At 43.3% G+C, this 20,078-nt stretch overlaps 1 protein-coding gene across 4 annotated transcripts in view; it reads left to right on the top strand.

Annotated features, from left to right (window-relative positions):
• Nucleotides 1-20,078, top strand: part of GLI3 (GLI family zinc finger 3) — a 281,589-nt gene that overhangs the window by 189,703 nt on the left and 71,808 nt on the right. For all 4 annotated transcript variants that reach the window (XM_082631920.1, XM_082631922.1, XM_082631919.1 and 1 more), the window contains exons 5-7: nt 2,815-3,020; nt 6,512-6,658; nt 11,374-11,575. In XM_082631920.1, coding sequence (XP_082488046.1) covers nt 2,815-3,020; nt 6,512-6,658; nt 11,374-11,575 — 555 coding nt within the window. The remainder of the gene's footprint in view (nt 1-2,814; nt 3,021-6,511; nt 6,659-11,373; nt 11,576-20,078) is intronic.

The raw sequence follows: 20,078 nt of genomic DNA, 5'->3' as shown, positions 1-20,078 counted from the left end.
AGCTGCTGTCCCATCCACATCGATTCCCCTTCCCCTGAGCCCTCCCATCGTACCACTGCTCTGATGGTCTGACTCAACTGTCCCCAGAATTCCTGATGATCCTTCCCTGAATGACCCTCATTAAACATTTTCCTGTTGTGTCCTGGGGATGGCTGGCCTTTGACTACTAGATGGTGCTTTTCTTTAGGGCAGTTGATATCTTGCAGCTTTCTTAGTTGCATTCCTGTCTGAAAGCATGTCCCACCATCTCGTTGAGAACTAGGTGATTCCGTATCTTCCCTGCATCATCTCTGGAGGGGAGGGACAGGCATGGGTATGACATTCACCAGAGTGCGTGGAGTTTCCTGACGTCATCTCCAAATCCTGGAGGGACCAACCCTCTTCTCTGCTGTTGCTCCTCATGGGTGTGGAAGGGAGAATGGAGCCTGGGCATTCCTGCTGGGGAAGATGTGTCCGGATTTTGATTCCTTACTCAACGAATAGTTACCCTCAGTCTTCCTGTGAGAACAGGTCAAATGAAAGTGAAAGCGGGGAGGCAGACATCAGGCATCCACAGATTTGTGAAGAGAGAAAAGCATCAGCCGTCTCCTGGCTTCCCTGCTTCTTTGGGGCTGGTGAGCACCCCAGCCCAATATCTGTAATCTTCATGTTGTTCTAAGTGCTGATTCTTTTCCATCCATGATTCTTCAATGGAATCTAGGCTTCTGGGAATATTCTTACTACCATTCTCGATTCTAGCATTTGAGACAAATTACAGGTTCCAATTTTTTGCCTAACGAAGAAACCAATTAGCAATGTCATTGCTTCACTGATTTTTAGTTTATAGTGTTCAGACTGAGTTTCTCGTGGATCCTAAGAAAAGCTTGTCTAGGAGGCATCATCTCATGGATCTCTCGAAATGTCTGCTTTTTTATATTTCTGCGGCACCTGTCTCTCATCATACATCTACAAATGAGCCTGTTACTTGATAATAATCACTTTCAAATCAGATTGGAAGGATTGATTTTCCTTTGTGGTAGAAAATGAATGAATGAATTCGACTGTCTGGTGTGCTCTAAGGTAGTGACAGGTCTAAATGGAGCATCAGATTTAACCAGTGACACAGAGCTAACTTATTTTGTAGCAAAGAGCTAAAATAGGATAGCCTCATAGGTCTTGCCAATTTCTATTTAAGAACAAGGAATTTTTACTAATTTTTGAGTGGGGTATGGAGAGCCTCAAGTTGTTTGGAAAAGAAATAGCTATTTTCAGGTGGTGACTTCTCAATCTGCCCACATGTAAATTTAGAAAACTTATTTTATTTCACCCAAAGTGACATCTGAAGAACAAATAAAAAGCCTCATTTTTTTTTTTAAGTTCAAAATGAAAAAAACGAGTAAGAAGGAACACGTAAGAAAATCCTCTCCCTCCCGTGTGTTTTAACCTCTTTGATTTTCTACTGAGAAGATTCACGATCTGAGCTTTGGGTTCATTTAACTCAGTGCCCTTCAAGGAGCTGGCTTCTCCCAGGACTCTGTTCTGACGGGGCTGGGGACCAGAGCCCAGCTGCGGCTGCATGTGCCTTTGCTTGGGAGGCGGGATGAGAAAATGTGTTTCTCCTCCCTTTCCTTTCACTCCTAAAGCCAGCGCCGCAAGAGGAGCTTGCAGTTCTCAGAACATCCCTCCCTATCACGGTCTCGCCTTTTTATGGCCATATTCTCTGTGAATGAAAAAAGGGAAAGTACAAGTGTTCAGCCTGTCAGAGCCAGTTCACTGGATTATCCACACAAAACGTTTTCTATTAGAGGAGGAACAGGGCGGCGAGGGCGGGGGGGGGGGCGTTCCACAGACTGGCCGTTCTAGAAATGCCTGTCCCTGGGGCTTGGGGGTGGCTCTGGGGAGGGAATTCCCTGGAGTGGATGAGGTATGGTGGCAACAAGGTGTGCCTTAGAATTTATTTTCATCCGCCAAAAGCTTACATTCTACCTTGGCTCATTATAACTAAAGCATGGGCTTGATCAAAACCCTGACCTTTTCCAACTTTCTAACCCCAGGAGCACTTCATTACGGATTGTTCACTGAACGTGACTGATCAGGAAGCCACATGCAGAACGGGTATGAGAGGAAGCTGCCTCCCAGGGCTGCTGCTCACGGAGAAGGGGGGCTGCCTTCAAAACAGGGAAACCCATATCTGTGAAACTGGTTTTGCTCACAACCTCAAGACCCAGAACACTAAAGCTGGAGCACCTATGTATAGAGTGTCAATTTCATGTTTCTTACAGACTTTTGCAATTAGTCTCTTTTCTTATGTGTAGGCATCTCTGCCATGTGCATGCTCAGACTCCCAGACCAGAAGAATCTCCCTTTCTTTCTTTCTCCATCCCTCCCTCCCTCCTTCCTTTCTTTCTTTTTCTTTCTTTTCTTTTTTTTTTTTTAATGCAGTACCATGATGGTGAGAGGGAAGTTCAAGGGTAAAATTAACATTCAGGTCAAATGGAAAATAGAATCGCAGCAACTACTTTAAGCTCAGATGCCTGTTTAGAATTTGTTCTCATGAGGAAAACCAGAGGCTTTATTTTCCTATATTCTGAGTGCCAGGAAATTTCTCAGAGGTCCATTTTCTTTGCCCAAATAATTGCCTAGCAGCATTCTACCTACGTGATGTCACCATGATCTTAAGGTCCTAGTACTGGAAAGGTATATGCCTGATCTTCTTTCCCCCAAGACGCCTTGAGTTCACGTAAAATCTTACTCATTTTCTTTCACAGACAGCCTCTGCCTCCGGAGCTCTCGGTCTCATGCGTACCTCTTGTGTCTGCTTTTCTTTTTACCTAGGCCTTCTGCCTTATCTAGCAGCCCCACGTACTCCGACCTGCCTTTCATCAGGATCTCCCCACATCGGAATCCCGCCGCAGCTTCTGAGTCCCCGTTCAGCCCTCCGCATCCCTACATCAACCCCTACATGGACTACATCCGGTCCCTGCACAGCAGCCCGTCCCTCTCCATGATTTCGGCCGCCCGCGGGCTGAGCCCCACAGATGGTGAGTCTCAGACCAGCCTATTCTGCTTCCATACATCATGCCTCTCCTGGAATGTGGCAGAGAGTAACTGATGCTTCTTGAGTCCCGTGTGCCAGGCGCTGTGCTAAGTGATGTGATTACGTGCTTTCATTTCAGCCTTATGACACCTCCATGAGGGTGGGATATTATGTCCATTTTCAGGTGAGGATAAGGGCAGAGGGTCCAAATAACTTGAAACCTGGTGTTCACTGGCCAGTAAGTGGCAGAGGTGGCACTCAGAGCCAGAATGCACTGATGCCCAAATCCTTGCGCTCATTCACTGCTCTGTTCTGCGACTTCACATGTATTTAGACTGGCCCTGTTGCCATTCCCACACTGTGCGTGTGTAACCAGCACACTTTGCTCACCTTCTGATGAACACTTTTCTGTGCTGCATGTCTGAAGGACACATGTGTACAGATGTGTCCATTGGAGCAGCACTTTTCAAACTCCAGTGCGCATAGGTATCACCTGGGGATGGTGATAAGATACTATTCTGGTTGGGGTGGGTCCAGGTGCGGCCTGAGGTTCTGCACTTCTGAGAAGCTCCCAGGTGATGTCAGTGCTGCTGGTCCAGCGACCACGCTCTGAGCTGCAAGGTCTTAGAGAACATGATGGGCCGGCTCTGTTGTATGTGCCCTCTGTCCTTGACCAAATGAACACTGCAAAAGGGATGCAGCGGGACAAGAAACAAACTTTGACTTTAATTGTCTTGTACTTGATGTTCATCTCAAGCTCCAAAGCACCAGATTCCTGTTGTCCTGTTGGCCTCCCAGTGACTTGTCACCTGACTCTTTTAAATTGGACCTGCGCATTACACAAGTGCCCAGTGATAAAAGGCTCCTTTGGTTCAGGAAGGGCCTTTCCCATCTCACGCACACATATACAAACTCATTTGCCCACACTTGCTATCATCTGAGTTAAGGTCCAGGATGGCATAAGCTGTATTGATGACAGGTAGAGGATTATGAGCGCTCTGCAGCAAACCACAAATCGCTGATGCTTGTGTTGGGGCCCAGAGACACACTATGCAGTCCGACTCACCAAGCAGCACGGTCCACATTCTCTACTCAGACACTTCCCGAGGCTGGCTGTGCATGGCGGGGATAGTAGACGGAAGCTTCCTGAGGTTTTTCAGTAAATATCCGCTCATTCATGCAAAAAGCTGTGCTCCACCAGTAGCTGCTGGCTGACTTTTTTCCCTCTGATTCAATGCAGTGAATATACTTGTAAGGTACCTAATGAAGAAGATTTGCCATTTCGACAAGATTCACACTTTAAAAATAAAACTGTAAAAGAGTGAGATTGGAGTTCGTTCTGCTTTGGATTTGGTTTTCTAGTGGGAAAAATGGAAAGTCACCTCCATGGAATACTTGGGGGTTCATGGAAGTGACTAATAAGAACAGAGGGAGAGAGGGGTCGAGAGGTCAGCTGACGACGGGCTTGAAATGATGCCTGGCTTCTGGACATTTAGTGGGGCCACTGAAGTTGGTACCTCTAGTTAAAACATCTTGTCATCTGCTTTCCATAGTATTTGATGGTGAATATGACTAAAACATTCTTTGATTGGTTGTCCTGCCTCTCAGGAGTCCAATTAATACCCAAGTCAAGTCACTAGTATTTGTCTCTTGTGGTCTATGATTTTTGTATATATCTCTCTATCTTTATGATGTATGAGAAGTATGTGGACACATATAAAAAAGAATGAAATAATGCCATTTGCAGCAACATGGGTGGACCTAGAGGTGATCATACTAAGTGAAGTAAGTCAGAAAGAGAAAGACAAGTATCATATGATATCGCTTATATGTAGACTCTAAAAAATAATGACACAAATGAACTTATTTACAAGACAGAAATAGACTCACAGACATAGAAAACAAATATATGGTTTGGGAAAGGGGGTGGGAGGGATAAATTAGGAGTTTGGGATTAACAGATTCACACGACTATACATAAAATAAACAAGGACCTACTGTATAGCACAAGGAACTATATTCAGTATCTTGTAATACTTATAATGGAAAAGAATATGAAAAAGAATATATATGTGTGTGTGTATAACTGAATCACTTTGCTGTACACCTGAAATAACCCAACATTGTAAATCAGCTATACTTCAGTAAAAAAATTAAAAAGTATATGGACACAAATGTAAAGCCTACACAGATCTATCACTAGAATGCTAGTGTTTCTACATCATAATGATAAAGTTAGCTTGTATTGGTCGAATGCTCTGTGCTAAGCACTTTCCATGCACCATTACCTTCACTGCTCCCAGCAGCTTCCTGTGAAGCTGTAAGAGGTGGAGCTGGGATTTGCATCCACATCTTAGTGTATTTGGAGACCACCCTCAGAACTGCTACAGCGTCCTGCAGCTTTGGCACATAAATTGGCATGCAGGAACCGATCATCATCCCACTGCTATAGAGCTGACGCTTGCCAGTAAATTGCTCCAGATTGATAGGTGTGTTTCTTTTTGATTTTGTAACGGAAAAAAGAGAAAAAAAAGAGCTTTAAAATTATGGAACACAAAATTGCAGCTTGCCACCGTCATGTGTTAGTAAAGCCAGCTGCGCTGCCTTTTCCACTCGTGACATGGGGTCCTCCAGTTCCTGAGAGCTGACTCAGACCATCCTGCCAGAAGGCTTAGGGATGTATGTTAAGTATGTCAAGAAGGACGTCATGATTATCTAAGTTGTTTACTACTGTAAGAAATGCGGAAAAATAACTGTGCACATACAGTGATTTGATATGACATCTTTTTTAAAAAAGATTATTTATTTATTTATTTATTTATTTATTTTTGGCTGCATTGGGTCTTCATTGCTGCGTGCGGGCTTTCTCTAGTTGCGGCGAGGAAGGGCTACTCTTCATTGCAGTGCACGGGCTTCTCATTGCAGTGCCTTCTCTTGTTGCGGAGCACGGGCTCTAGGCGCACAGGCTTCAATAGTTGTGGCACACGGGCTTAGTTGCTCCGCGGCATGTGGGATCTTCCCAAGACACTTCTATTTTGGGGAGCAACATAGGGGAATGAGTGTACAGATACATGCACACATATATTGGGTTGGCCAAAAAGTTCGTTTGGTTAATGAATATGTTGTTCAATAAAGTTCTTGGTGAAAATGAAGAATGTCTTTTATTTTTACTTAAACCCGAATGAACTTTTTGGCCAACTCAATACAATTTAATCATTTGGAATTGCTGGTGATTCTTAAAACTCACCTCGAAAGTTTTATCATGTATTTTATTTTTTCTATTCTTTTCCTTCAGTTTTCTTTGCAAATCAGTGATATCTGGGAGACTTCAGTGAAAGCACGATTTGAGTTCAGGAAGTTTTCCTAGAAAGAACCATAAAAGGAATGGCTGATGTGAGCTGCATGGCGAATTGACTTTGGGATGTCTCAGGAAAAGCTTCTTTTTGGCCATCTTTCAACTAGTAACCATGTTTTCTTGTCTCCTCTTCCATCCAGCCCCCCACGCTGGAGTCAGCCCAGCGGAATACTATCATCAGATGGCTCTGTTAGCCGGCCAGCGCAGTCCCTATGCAGACATCATCCCCTCCGCTGCCACCGCCGGCGCAGGGGCCATCCACATGGAGTATCTTCATGCCATGGACAGTAAGTGGCGGGTCCCTCTTCTGTAGTCCTGGGCGTGGCCAAGCTAACTCATGAAAGGGAGAGGAAGATACAAAGATGGGTTGATGACCTAACTTTTCAAACCAGAGGAGGAGGAGGAACCACCAATATTTGGGACTCTGGTTGCCTTGGTTTCCCAGGAATCTTCCACAGATGTGGCCATCCTGAGACTCCCGCTTGGAAGATACAGGCGATGGTCATTTGACAGATACACAAAAAACTAGTCAGCCCTGATTGTCTTGGTAGCAGAATAAGGAAATGTGTTTGATTAGATGAATGTGCTTCATCCAGTCATTCCTTGGTTTTATAGATTTTATGCTTTATAAATTAACTAAAAAAGAGACCTATACTTGGTTTTACATTTTTCATTGATTTATTTTTTTTCTTATTTTCCACATGTTTTCTTTACATTAAAAAAATCTGGGCTTCCCTGGTGGCACAGTGGTTGAGAGTCCGCCTGCCAATGCAGGGGACACGGGTGCGTGCCCCGGTCCGGGAAGATCCCACATGCCGCGGAGCGGCTGGGCCCGTGAGCCATGGCCGCTGAGCCTGCGCATCCGGAGCCTGTGCTCCGCAACGGGAGAGGCCACAGCAGTGAGAGGCCTGCGTACCACAAAAAAAAAAAAAAATCTGTCTCACTGAGACCTTTTACATAGGAAAAAGGAAAACATTTCCACATCGGGAAGGGCTACTTTTAGCCCTCTACCTAGCAGTGGAAGAAAATGGGATCATTGGTTGTACTTTATATCACTTTCTTTTGGGTCCCTTAAGGCTTATGACAAGTCCTTTGTGTCACTTCTCTAGACATATAAACAAGAGCCTATGATTATCATTTTTCAGAACATCCAAGAGTTCTTATTTATTTGGATTCTTTAAGTCCACATCCATTTGCCAGGTGCCAGGAAGTGAACCTGAAACATCATACAAGGTGTACATAATGAAACCCTTTGAATACGACGACAATATGAGTTTGAGTAGGACATATGCTCGAGGTTTTGTTTGTTTCTTCTAGTAGCAGTGATTAATTTGTGATTTTCCATCTAGGGTCTATTTGGATTCTTCTGTGACAATGGGTGGACCTTGGTCTACTCTCTATTAGTGGTTGATAATTCAGTTCTCAGATTTAGAATAGAGAGAAATAGAGAGAAAATGATTGGTCCACAGGGCATAAAATCTACAACCTTGGTCCCCTTAGTGTCATGAACTAACTTAGCTGTGTTACATACGAACACAGCTTGGGTGGGTTTCCAATGGGGAGCTCATTACCACACACAGAGTAAGAGAAATGTGCTACATCTTCCGCAGGGATTTTGTTTTCTGCTTTGTAGAAGAGAGATTTCCATTTCAGATTCATCATAACCACGTTTCAATTAGGGATTATTGGGAAAAAAAGTTGAGTGTTATTATGCAAATTAGTTATTTAAAAATCTGCAAATAAAGAATTAAAATAAGAGAGATTCCTTGAAAGGTCAGCCCATATTACTTTCTCTGTTTGATGAGAATGTGTTTAGGCAGGCAATGGCAGTTTTTATCTAAATAAAGGATGAAGCTACCCTTTTACTTTGTAAAAACTAATTAAAGGCATTTTAATTTGCCAGAGTATGTGGTAAATTGATTGTCATTAACTAGGAATTTAGATGTCCTATCATTCATCACATAAAACGAAACCTCCTTTTTCTTTGTCAGAATCTTTTATTAGAATAGAGAAACAAAACAATTAACAGAAAGCCAGATAGGAGGGATCTGTGTTGGAACAGTAAGAACGCTCGGGCTTAGATTTAAGAAGGAAGCCGTATGATCCGTGAAGAACTGAGCCACTTCTCTTTCAGCAGTTTTGAAATCCACACCTCGTAGTTTAGCTGTTCCTTTCAACAGAGGACCCCAAATCACTGCCCCAGATGCTGACAACTTTCTCTTTCTATGCTTCGTTGTGAGGGGGTTGGGAAGAGCATAATAAAGGGTTGGAAAGTGTGTAAAGTACTATATCCCTGTGCTCTAAAATAGCTGAAATAGCATTTAGTTTAATAGAACATAACCAGAATGTTATGTTTTAAATTTAAATCATAGGAGACTTTTTCAAGGGAGGAGTGAAATGACTGTAAATTCCTACATGGGCTCTGCAGTAGCAAAACCAGAGGCAAACTGGGATCGAGCTGGTCATTCTGATCCACTGTTACAGCTCTTCAGGACTCTTCCATTAGCAGAAACGGCAATCAACTGGATTCAGATGAGCACCTGACTTTTAAATGTGCTAACAATGGGCCTACCTGGGTTTCAGCCAGCTTCAGGATAGAGTATTTATGTGTTGCACGTTAGAACGAACAAGTCTGTTTTATGGCTCTAATTCTATCTACCTTTTGGGATTCTAGTGACCTTTAAAGACAGGAGAGCAAATAATCCCTATAAGGAATATCCTAGAGAAATCCTAGACACTCATGAAAACCATGCTCTTTATACTGGTGGAAACTGACTTAAATAAGTACCTATCTTGGAGGGAAACGCAGAGGAGCCGGACCATCCAGGCCCTGGGCAGCCTGGAGGCTTCCATGGAAGGGATGAGGCCAGGCCCTGGGCTCTGTCTTTGGATGATGTGATGGGGATATAGGCCTCTGGTGTTTTATAGCCCTCAGACGGCCTCCTTATCTATTTAGTGTTTTTTTAAAAATCAGGAAATCAGCTCTATCTGGAATGTCCTGTTACTTCTAACTCTGCCAGGGATCCCTGAACCCCACTGAGAATGGTTACTCTTGAGGATGATATGGAAACTGACCAGAAGTCTGGTTTGTCCTTGGAATCCTTTGGAAGTGGAATGCATTTCTTCATTGAAAAACTTTTATGATGAAACTAGCCTCTCATAGTGAGTAAAAATGAGACATTTATATGTAAGGCAGATGCCATAATAAAAGTAAGATGCTGGTTTAAATACTAAGAGCTGTGAACATAGTGGCATTGTTATTTTTGTACGAACATGGCCTAAATCAGGTTGGTAATGAAACTATTCTAAATGAAGAAGTTCAATTTTCAATGCGCCTGAAAGAAAGCTTTGAGTAGGTACTACATTTGTCATTCAGATTGGTTTTCCAGTTTCATATACATGGATGGTACTAAGTTCCAGTTTGTGATTTATTTTTTATTCACTATATATCTATTCATCTCTACAATATTATCTACAGAGTCTTTCATATTCATCTATTACACTTCATCAAATTATCTCAAAGCATATGTTGGATTGTTACCTTGTATCAAGGTCCGTCTCTGGTGAAGAAAATATTCCCAATGAGTTTTCTGGAGACCAAGTGCCTAGACTTTTTTCGATAAAGAAGGCTTACCTTCTACTTCAGTTTTCTGGGGACCCCAAAATAGCCATGTCCCTGTAAGCAGGTGTACCCATGCTTTGAAATAGAAACCCTCCATTATCTCTTAAAAGTATCATGTTTGATTTTCCTCTTACCTACTGGTATTATATTCTCATTCTGTCATTAAACTTTAGTTTGATGACTCTGTAATATAAATGTGACCTTAGAAAAGGCAGGAGTGGGCCTGTGGGCCACATTCCTAGCTCTGCCCTAATTCAAATCTCTACCATCTACCTAATTGAAGGCAAATGGACATTTAATTTTTAACTCTCCATGTAAAAAGCATTGTATTAAGTTAGCAGGTGTTTAAGTGTGAGTTACTAACCTCCAGAATAGAACTTCATCAGTGGAATCTTCTTGAAGTCTCAAAACTCTTATAAATGCCGAGAATTAATTAATCAATTGATTGATTGATCTAATAAGCAGAGGCTTAAAATTGACTCATGTTATCTTATTATAATGCTTGCAGGGTTTTTCTCCCCCAACCTTGGAAAATCTGTAAACAAACCATGTCCCAAGCTTTTAAATGTTTCTTGGGACTTAGGCTGTATAGATTATGGGGAATTGAGGGCAGCGTTCCTCCATCTCGGCGCTACGGGTGCCAGACGATTCTTCATGGCGGGGGGCCGCCCTGCCCATTCCCGGGTGTGCAGCAGCTTCCCTGGCCTCTAGATGTTTCTAGCACCCCGTGAATTGTGATAACCAAAATATCTCCAGATGTTGTCACATGTCCCCAGGGGGCAACATTGCCCCCCCCATCCAGAACCATTAATTTAGGATAACGTATTTATCAGTTTTGTCAGTAAAGCCGTAATTATTCCGTGGATCAGATAACTACAGAAATCATGGGGAAATGCGGGCATAACTAAGCTGGATTTTTTAATCTTAGGATACTTTAACTCATTTTTTTCCTTCGGCTCATTGCCTTAAAACGGTGTGCATCGCGGTGGGGAGGGTGGAGTGCGGTGCGACTGTGGGAACCACTGTCTTTGTCGCTGGCAGTGAATTAATGATGAGCATATCTAAGCAGCTGTCAGCTTCATAAATCACTGGAAATGAGAGGGAGAACACATAAAAAGTCTCTCCCTTTTGTTTAGCAATTTATCATTTTGTCTGCACATTAATAAACAGAGCTCCCCCGAGGTAAGCCCCTGGAAGATACATATTTCTCCCTAATTTCCTCAATTGTACCCAGTAGTCACAAGTGGGAGGAGAGAGGTACTTGTCAATGCCAGTCGCAGGCTTCTTATCCTTCACTTCTTCCGCGCGGGGTAGTCGGAACAGATAATGGGTACGGAGTCCAGCCGCAGGTAATCAGGTTCTGTTTTGTTTATACAACAGGCACCAGATTCCCCAGCCCCCGGCTGTCAGCCAGGCCAAGCCGAAAACGTACACTGTCCATATCACCACTGTCCGATCATAGCTTTGACCTTCAGACCATGATTAGGACGTCTCCCAACTCCTTGGTCACCATTCTCAATAATTCCCGCAGCAGCTCTTCAGCAAGTGGCTCCTACGGTCACTTATCTGCAAGTGCAATCAGGTATGTATCTTCCCCAAATCCATGATGTGTTTCTTTAATAAAACGTCGCTGGTCGCCTGCGCCTCGCGTTTGCGGTACTGACTACCTACAAGGAAGCATTGCAACAGGACACCGGGGAAGACCCGGGATGCGGATGCAGGTCACATTTCACTACGACGAGTTCCAGAGCCAGTTATTGGGCCGAAAAGAATTATTTTGCAGACATCAGTTAGCAGCCCATTTAGAGAAATAGTAGTTATTCAGGAATGAAATCCCCTTCCTGGAGACAGTTAGTATGGCGATCTTTTTAGCTTCTTACTAGTTATAGTTCCCTAGAGGGAAAACCAACTTTGTACCTGAGTTGGGCACGCTTGCAAGGACAGGGACAGAAATTAAAAAAAAAAAAACAGACGTGGGACTTCCCTGGAGGTCCAGTGGTTAGGACTCCACACTTCCACTGCAGGGGGTGTGGGTTCGATCCCTGGTCGGAGAACTAAGGTCCCACAGACCGTGAGACATGACCAAAAAAAGAGAAAAAAGACCAGACGTGAGTCTTGTCTCACGGGGGAAAAGTGTGCATTGGGAGGAAGAAAGAAAAGGCGACAGAAGGGTTTTTAGTCTAAAGGAGTTGATGGGTCTTCCATGATGAATACACATATTAGGGAAACCCTAACAGTCCAGAAAAAAAAAATGTGTTAGCAATAGTCACATACCATATTTACTAGAAATGATGAATACCATTATTTTTTGTCCTTAATGTTTCCATTACGGTTTTAATTCTTTGCTTGTTCAGTTATGAGCAATCCTCCTTGGCAGGCAAGTTAACGTTTAAATATTATAAATATTATAAATCCCCATTTTGATACGATGTCATTTTCTGCAGCATCTGTCTTTTAATATGGCCAGAAAAGTGTGGAAACATGGAACAGAGCAAATAACTCTGCTTGTATGATAGCAGTCCGTACTTACAGAGGGGATTGTTTCAGGATTAGCCAGTGTAGTCACGAAGGTAGGCTTTGGAGTCGGGCAAAACTGTAGTCAGATTCCAGCTTTGCTACCAGCTATGCAGACCTTACTTGCCTGTAGGCTCTGAAATTCAGTCGTCACATTTGTAAACTACAGACAAGACAGCCACTGTAGAGGAAAGGGGTACCTTTTATTAAAGCTGGTGTGTATGGGCAGGGCCTGGATGAAGACCCCTGCCCACGGGCAGAGCCGCAGGAGAACTGCCCCTGATGGTCCATCCAGAGGATGAGCTACCAGGGCCTGGCCATGCTACCCCCAATGTGATCACCCCAATCTGGCTCCGAGGAAGTACGCCCATCTCCAAACCATGGCCTGGCTGTTCGGCACTCCTGGCAAATTTCCCTGGGCTCATAGATTGCCATAGACCTTATCTCAATTTGCTGAAATCATATTATTATGTGGCTCGACTAGAAGTCATAGCATCAAAGTGGTGGAAATGAGGTACACAGTGAAAGTCACAGGAATGATATTCACACGGAATCACTTTGTGAGCGTTCCTTTCTCTTTTGTTTTTCCTTCCCTTCTGCTCTCTGCCCAGCTACCATGACTTTTCACAGCCTCTACAGGACTTAGATTAGAAAGCGGTACACAGATAGTCTCAGTGCTGTCTTTATTCTTACCCTAGCATCTTCACCTGTTTCCTCATCTCCTCACCTTTCCCAGGTAATCTAGTACCAGTCCTTGAGAGACTGTCAGTATCCTGACTTGGAATAATCATTGTCCCCTGCCTCCGAGGAGCTACCACAGATCTGATTATTCTCATTTGAGCTGGAAGCAGAGATTCCTAAGTCCAGTCAGGCCCCAGGAGACCCGTTTGCAGTCAGGTGGCCAGGGCCGTCGGGCACACAGGTCTTTCTTGCCTTCAGCGCCTCACCGGTCTGTCTTCTCTCTTGCAATCTGACCTCTCATTCTTCAATACACAGCCCCTGTGTGCTAGGATACGATGTAGCTTCTGATGCATATAAAGCAATACAGATAACCCAAGATGAGATCGGCTTGCTGGAACAATACAATAATTAGAAGAATTACGACCGGCACCGCCTGCCAGTCCTTTAGCTGGAGTAGCGTTAGTGCTTCACTTGCTCTGTTCCAAGTTTCACTTTGTGAAATCTAAAGACCGACTGGAGGACTCCTCAGTAAGTGGTAGGACCAGTGGCTGACGGGAAAGGAAGCAGCATGAAGAAATCTACAAAGGGTAACTTTCTCAAGAGGGAAGGATATAGGAGTGCATCTCATCTCTGCTTCGTACCCAGGGACACAGTAGGCACAAGATGCGCTCACTGTTTTCATCTGACAGCAGTTCTGGAAAGCGTAGTGTTATTCTCGTTTTATGCATCAGCACGGAGGGTCTTTGCAAGAGGACCAGCCCTCCAATTCCTTCCTTTTTAATTTGCCCCAAACACGTTTGACTTGCACACTTGCATGTTTTCTAATCCTAATCTGCTTCTCGTGTTGTCAGTGCATATAGTCATGGGGTCAGTTTCTAAAGATGTTTTTCAGTGTGTAATGACTCACATTCAGTTTTCTAAAAAAATCTCCTTCACGCGTTCAAATGCTATTCTCTGAGAGGCTGGTAATAGTGGGGACCACTGTTTGAAGTTCTCCTATTTACTTGCTCATCTGGTAGTTGCTATATGTCTCCCTCTACTAGAATACAAATGCCAGAAGATCTAGGACTGTGTATGTTTTGTTCATGGCCACACTTCCCACCTCACGGCATCTGGGCCCTGTCACCTTGGTACCACTCAACAAATATTTCTGGAGTGGGTAAATGAAGGAGCTCTTTAATGAGCCATTAGAATTCTAATCGCCCTCCTTATTAAAAGGAAGTTTCCGTGTGGTGGATGAATAATGCTGGCTTTCAGAAGGTTATAGTGTATATGGATAGTATATCGTATGTCCATAGGTTGATATGGAGATACAGAGGGATGGACACACAATAAAGGGATAGAAAAGCAAATGTCCATCTTCAGTCTATATATGGTTCTTATGTTTATATATTTACTTAATAATTCAGACTGCTATAAGAATTCCATGTAAAGCACATATTTATTGACAAAAGCCTAGCTACATCTTAAAACATAGTACTTGATTATGGCTAACTTATTAAAACATGTTGTCCAAATGTATAGCAAAAGTCTTTTTTATATCATAACTGAGAACATCATTCAAAAAAATAACTCCATGCACTTAAAAGGATGTTGTGAAATAGTTAACGGTCTCAAAAAGTTTTAACTTCTCCATCACCCTGAAGACCCCTGTCTAAGACTAGCTGAGTCACATTTATCAAATACAGCCTGTAAGCCCCACCCTCTCTGGTTAAGGCTAGTATTATAAATATCCAGTTAATGGCGTTAAATTAGAAATAGTTTGACCTCTGCTAATACCTTCCCCTAGAAATCGAGCACCCATGGGAGGAGAAAGTGTTTCAACTGACCCTCATCTTCCATCTTCTGGCAAAAGTAAAGGGAATGAAGAAATGAATAATCTATTCATTTCTAACCCACCAGTTACAGCTTTCTCACTTTGGGTTTAGTGGCGAAAATGAAGATGGCTTCATATCCTTAGTAGTTTCAGGTCTGCTTCGGCCAGGACAGACATCTCAATGAAGATGAGAGCTGAGTGCCCAGAGCACAGCTTCACAAATCAGTGCGTGTTTTCTGTGGCTGGCACTGACCAGCTCTACCCGGTGACCAGAGAGCAGGGGTCTTTTCTTCTGCACAGCATCAGCCCTCCCAGACATCAGGCCCCAGAGTCAGGATGCATCTGGCAGGTCCAGTGCCACTTCCTGAGGATGGTAGGAATCACCTCAGCCTCCACAGCAGCTTGACTCTGCGCTGTTACCTGCCATGAGTCAACTCATTCATGTCAGACAAACAACACGAGATGACTTGGGTGGGAAACATCAAAGAATAGATGAACCCACAGCCAAATGACCAGGGTCCTTGAAACTCTCTGACTGCATCTTCTAAAAACTACGAGACAACCTTCTCTTCCCCTAGAATCAGTGAAAATAATGAATCCTCACTAAAAAGGATAGTTTTCATTTACTTCCAGGTGTGGCCATTGGTTTGAGGTGGTCTTCCATTTAATCTGTTACTCCTTCATTTCCCAAATATTTGACTGCCCACTCAGCTGTTTGCTGGTTGCTGTGCAGGACGTGAGGGCTGCAAAGATGAATGAGAGACACAATTCCTGTCCTCACGGAACTCACGGAAGGGAAAGGCCTCCAATCAGCACAAGGTTGGAGGTGGGCAGGGCCAGACCGTGAGCAGGGTGGACCGCTGATCCCAGAACCATAGGAAGCCTTCAAGGCCCCGGTGAGGCTGCACTGTTTTAAGGACCAGGGAGTTTCACGGGCTGAATCAAAGGCGCTCACCTGCTTACGTGGGCGAAACTGCCAGATCTAACTGAATTTCCTCTTCTGTTCCCCTTATTTCCTTCTCTCTTAAAAATCCTCCAATGGGAGGTACGACTAAAAGGATTGGAAGGAAATGCTATTTATAAGAGGCATAGAATAATGTCTGGTGATGTTTTTAAAACGTTGGTGATGCTTTTTCTGACCATGTCTACATGGCTGACCAGTTACATGATTTGGGTGCTTCAGGCCAAATCTCACTGGAGACTGTGTTACTGCTATTTATGTTCTTGGAGGTTTTGGCTGTTTAGTGGCAGCCCAGCTTTTAAAGCCTTTTAGGACTCTTGCATCCTATAAAGCCTCATGTATTTTTGTCCAAAGCAATATTGACAGAGTGCCTATGCCTCGGTGTAAACATTGGGATGATACTTAACTTATTTTGTGAGTGTGTGGGTCTTTATGTGTGTGCTCATTACTTCTTCCGAGGCTGCTGGGTTTTCCAATGAACTTGCCCCGGGGGGCTTTTATGGATGGACGTGGAAGCTTTCCTTTTTTACTTTCAAATAGAAGCACGTGCATGCGTGTGTGTCCCTATACCGACATGTATACAGATGATAATGGCTGTTGGCCTGTTCTCTGCAAAACTGGGAAGAATTGTTCTTCCTCTGAATGGCAGCTGTTGTACAGTAAATTCCACAGCTGGAACCAGCAAGTGGACGACCTCGTTAGGATGACAACCACAAAGTAACCACAAAGTTGGTTTTGATTAGATGCCTCCTGCTCCCCCTTCCTCTCTCTTTTCTTGAAGCCAGTTTCTGAAATTTGGGGGCCCCTGTGTTACAGTGTGGACTGTGGCCTGACTTCACCTCCAGTACTGGTTTCGTGAACAAGAAATAGGAGAGATGGGACACTGAAAAGGAAAGAGCATCATTGGATTCGTCAGCCTATAGAAAACTGGGTTAATCGCAACATGAAGTTTTTTTTTCTCTTTTATCAAAGTATAGTTAATTTACAATGTTGTGCTAGTTTCAAGTATACAGCAAAGTGATTCAGTTATACATTTGTGTATATATATTCTTTTTCAGATTCTTTTCCATTATAGGTTATTACAAGATATTGAGTAGAGTTCCCTGGGTTATGTAGTAGTAGGTCCTTGTTGTTTACCTATTTTATATATAGTAGTGTGTATATGTTAATCCCAAACTCCTAATTTATCTCTTCTCTCCCTCTTTCCCCTTTGGCAACCATAAATTTGTTCTCTATGCCTATGAGTCTGTTTCTGTTTCGTAGATAAGTTCATTTGTGTCAGCATGTTTTATATTCCACATATAAGTGATATCAGATGATATTTGTCTTTCTCTGGCTTACTTCACCTAGTATGATAATCTGTAGGTCCATCCGTGTTGCTGCACATGGTAGTATTTCATTCTTTTTCATTGCTGAGTAGTGTTCCGTTGTGTATATATACCACATATTCTTTATTTATTCATTTGTTGATGGACATTTAGACTGCAGCATGAAGTTTCTTAATCCCAATGCCCGACCTGAAGAAATACATTATAAGAGCATCACATGAGTTTCTTTTAAGGAAGTCTTAAAAATTCACTTCTGAAGAAAACTGCCCAACTAGGGCAGTTGAAAAAAAAATGTGTTCATAGGTCGTTAGCATTGATTTTACATTTAAAACATTTCCTAAGAATCTATAGCTGCCACATACTCTTCACTCCTCTTCACTTTGGGTGAGAGATGGTGCCTTTGTGACTCAGGCCTTCCTGTGACCACCCATGTCAGGGCTCTGCTCTGGTTTAATTCTCTCATCCGTCTCAGGCCAGCCCAGCTCCATGCCTGGTCCTCCAGGTCAGGGAGGGGTTCCAGAGATGAACCTGGAAACTGATGATGAGCCTTTCGGCCGAGTTCCCGGCAATGTCCCTCATCCATCCCCACATTAGCACAGAGGAACCCCAGCACTGAGGCTCAGTGGAAGGAGATGTTACATGCAGCTCTAAGGAAAAGCTATGATTTCTTTTTTTTTTTTTTTTTTTTTTTTAGAAAATGGGTAAATGCCATGTGGATTGACGTCATTAAACAATAAAATAGAAACTTTTACCTGTAAGCATGCGGTGGCTGGGTGATCCATCCTCTCGCCATCTTTCTTTTTTTTTTTTTTGCGGTACGCGGGCCTCTCACTGTTGTGGCCTCTCTCGTTGCAGAGCACAGGCTCCGGACGCGCAGGCTCAGTGGCCATGGCTCACGGGCCCAGCCGCTCCGCGGCATGCGGGATCCTCCCGGACCGGGGCACGAGCCCGTGTCCCCTGCACCAGCAGGCGGACTCTCAACCACTGCGCCACCAGGGAAGCCCTCGCCATCTTTCTTATACTTCCGATTTATTTTTTTCTTTTTTGGCCATGCTGAACGGCATGCGGGATCTTAGTTCCCTGACCAGGGATGGAACCCGTGCCCCCTGCAGTGGAAGCGCAGAGTCCTAACTGCTGGACCGCCAGGGAATTCCCCCGAGTTTTTTTACATTCACTTTTAGTTAGAAACAGATCTCTTCGATATTGTAATTGGCTCTATCTGCCCTCCCAATATGAAGGACTACAGAAGCCCACATCATGCTGCTTTATTTATTGTACTGGTATTAAGTTATCCAGCCCATCCCCCATCCTCTTACCCTCCGCCATATGCAGAGTTCCTGAAGTGTTTTTAAAATACATTTCAGGTTTGTCTCTCATGCTATTTTAATTGGTTTTTATCTTTTTTTTTTTTTTTTTTTTGCGTTATGCGGGCCTCTCACTGTTGTGGCCTCTCCCCTTGCGGAGCGCAGGCTCCGGACGCACAGGCTCAGCGGCCATGGCTCACGGGCCTAGACGCTCCGCGGCATGTGGGATCCTCCCGGACCGGGGCACGAACCCGTGTCCCCTGCATCTGCAGGCGGACTCTCAACCACTGCGCCACCAGGGAAGCCCCGGTTTTTATCTTTTTGACTTGAATATTAATGACTTTGAAATGCCTGTATGTATAGTAGGGTTGAATACATCTTAACAAATGATCTTCTACAGTATGAACTTTTAGTGTCCCCCACTAATATAGCATTTCTCTAATTAAATGTGAATTTACAGATTGATCAGAGAGATTCTGTACAAATGTTGACTCACATCACTTCCTTGGTGTGAAAAAAATAATGTTGTGAAAGTCAAGCATGATTACGGATCTCAAAGTTGTATGTATTGATTATAATTAATATGTAACTTTCCGGTTACAAATAATTATTTTATTCTTTGGATATATAAAAGGGATCTGTAGAAAGTACTCAGCTAAAACTTGTTGAATTAATGAATGAGTGTGTGGATTTTACAATATTTATTTTTTATTTAAAAAATTTTTTTTAATGAAGTATATTTGATTTACAATGTTGTGTTAATTACTGCTGTATAGCAAATTGATTCACTTATTCAGTTAAACATATTATGATGTTTATTTTAGTTGTTTAACATCCTGTCTTTCTAATTACACCCCAGTTTTCAACCAGATTGCGCATAGTTGTTGAGATTCCCAGACAGAAGAGTTCCAGATAAGGGAGGGGTTACTGGGCTATTTACTGCAATATTCAGAAATAAGACCTGGTTTGCAAAATTTGACCCCAGTTTGAAAAGTGTATTGACAAAACATTACTTCGGATTTGTGATGGAGAATAAATACATCAAAACTTTCTTGGGCTTCCCTGGTGGCGCAGTGGTTGAGAGTCTGCCTGTCGATGCAGGGGACACGGGTTTGTGCCCCAGGTCTGGGAAGATCCCACATGCCGCGGAGCGGCTGGGCCCGCGTACTGCAAAATAACAACAACACCAAAAAAAAACTTTCTTAACGATTCAGACTTTGGGAATTTTAACATTAAATTTTTGGAAACTAGAAGAAATAGTTCCCACTCAGACAGCTATTTGCTGATCACTTTTAACTCAGCTCAGAGCAAAGAATAAAAGGGAAATTGACCTCAGTAGTTATCCTTATTTAGAGTTCTGTCCCCAAGTCACTGCCTACCATGCAACGAGTGCTCCTTTAAGGTATTTCATAAAACTAAGACTTCAGTAGCCATAAATCGGTTTTGATGGGTAAAAATTATACTTGGTGGATGAGGACACC

The sequence above is a fragment of the Mesoplodon mirus genome (assembly GCF_964341445.2).
Source record: "Mesoplodon mirus genome assembly, chromosome: 9".
In the NCBI taxonomy this organism is placed as follows: Eukaryota; Metazoa; Chordata; class Mammalia; order Artiodactyla; family Ziphiidae; genus Mesoplodon; species Mesoplodon mirus.
This window is presented reverse-complemented; position numbering and strand designations above follow the sequence as displayed.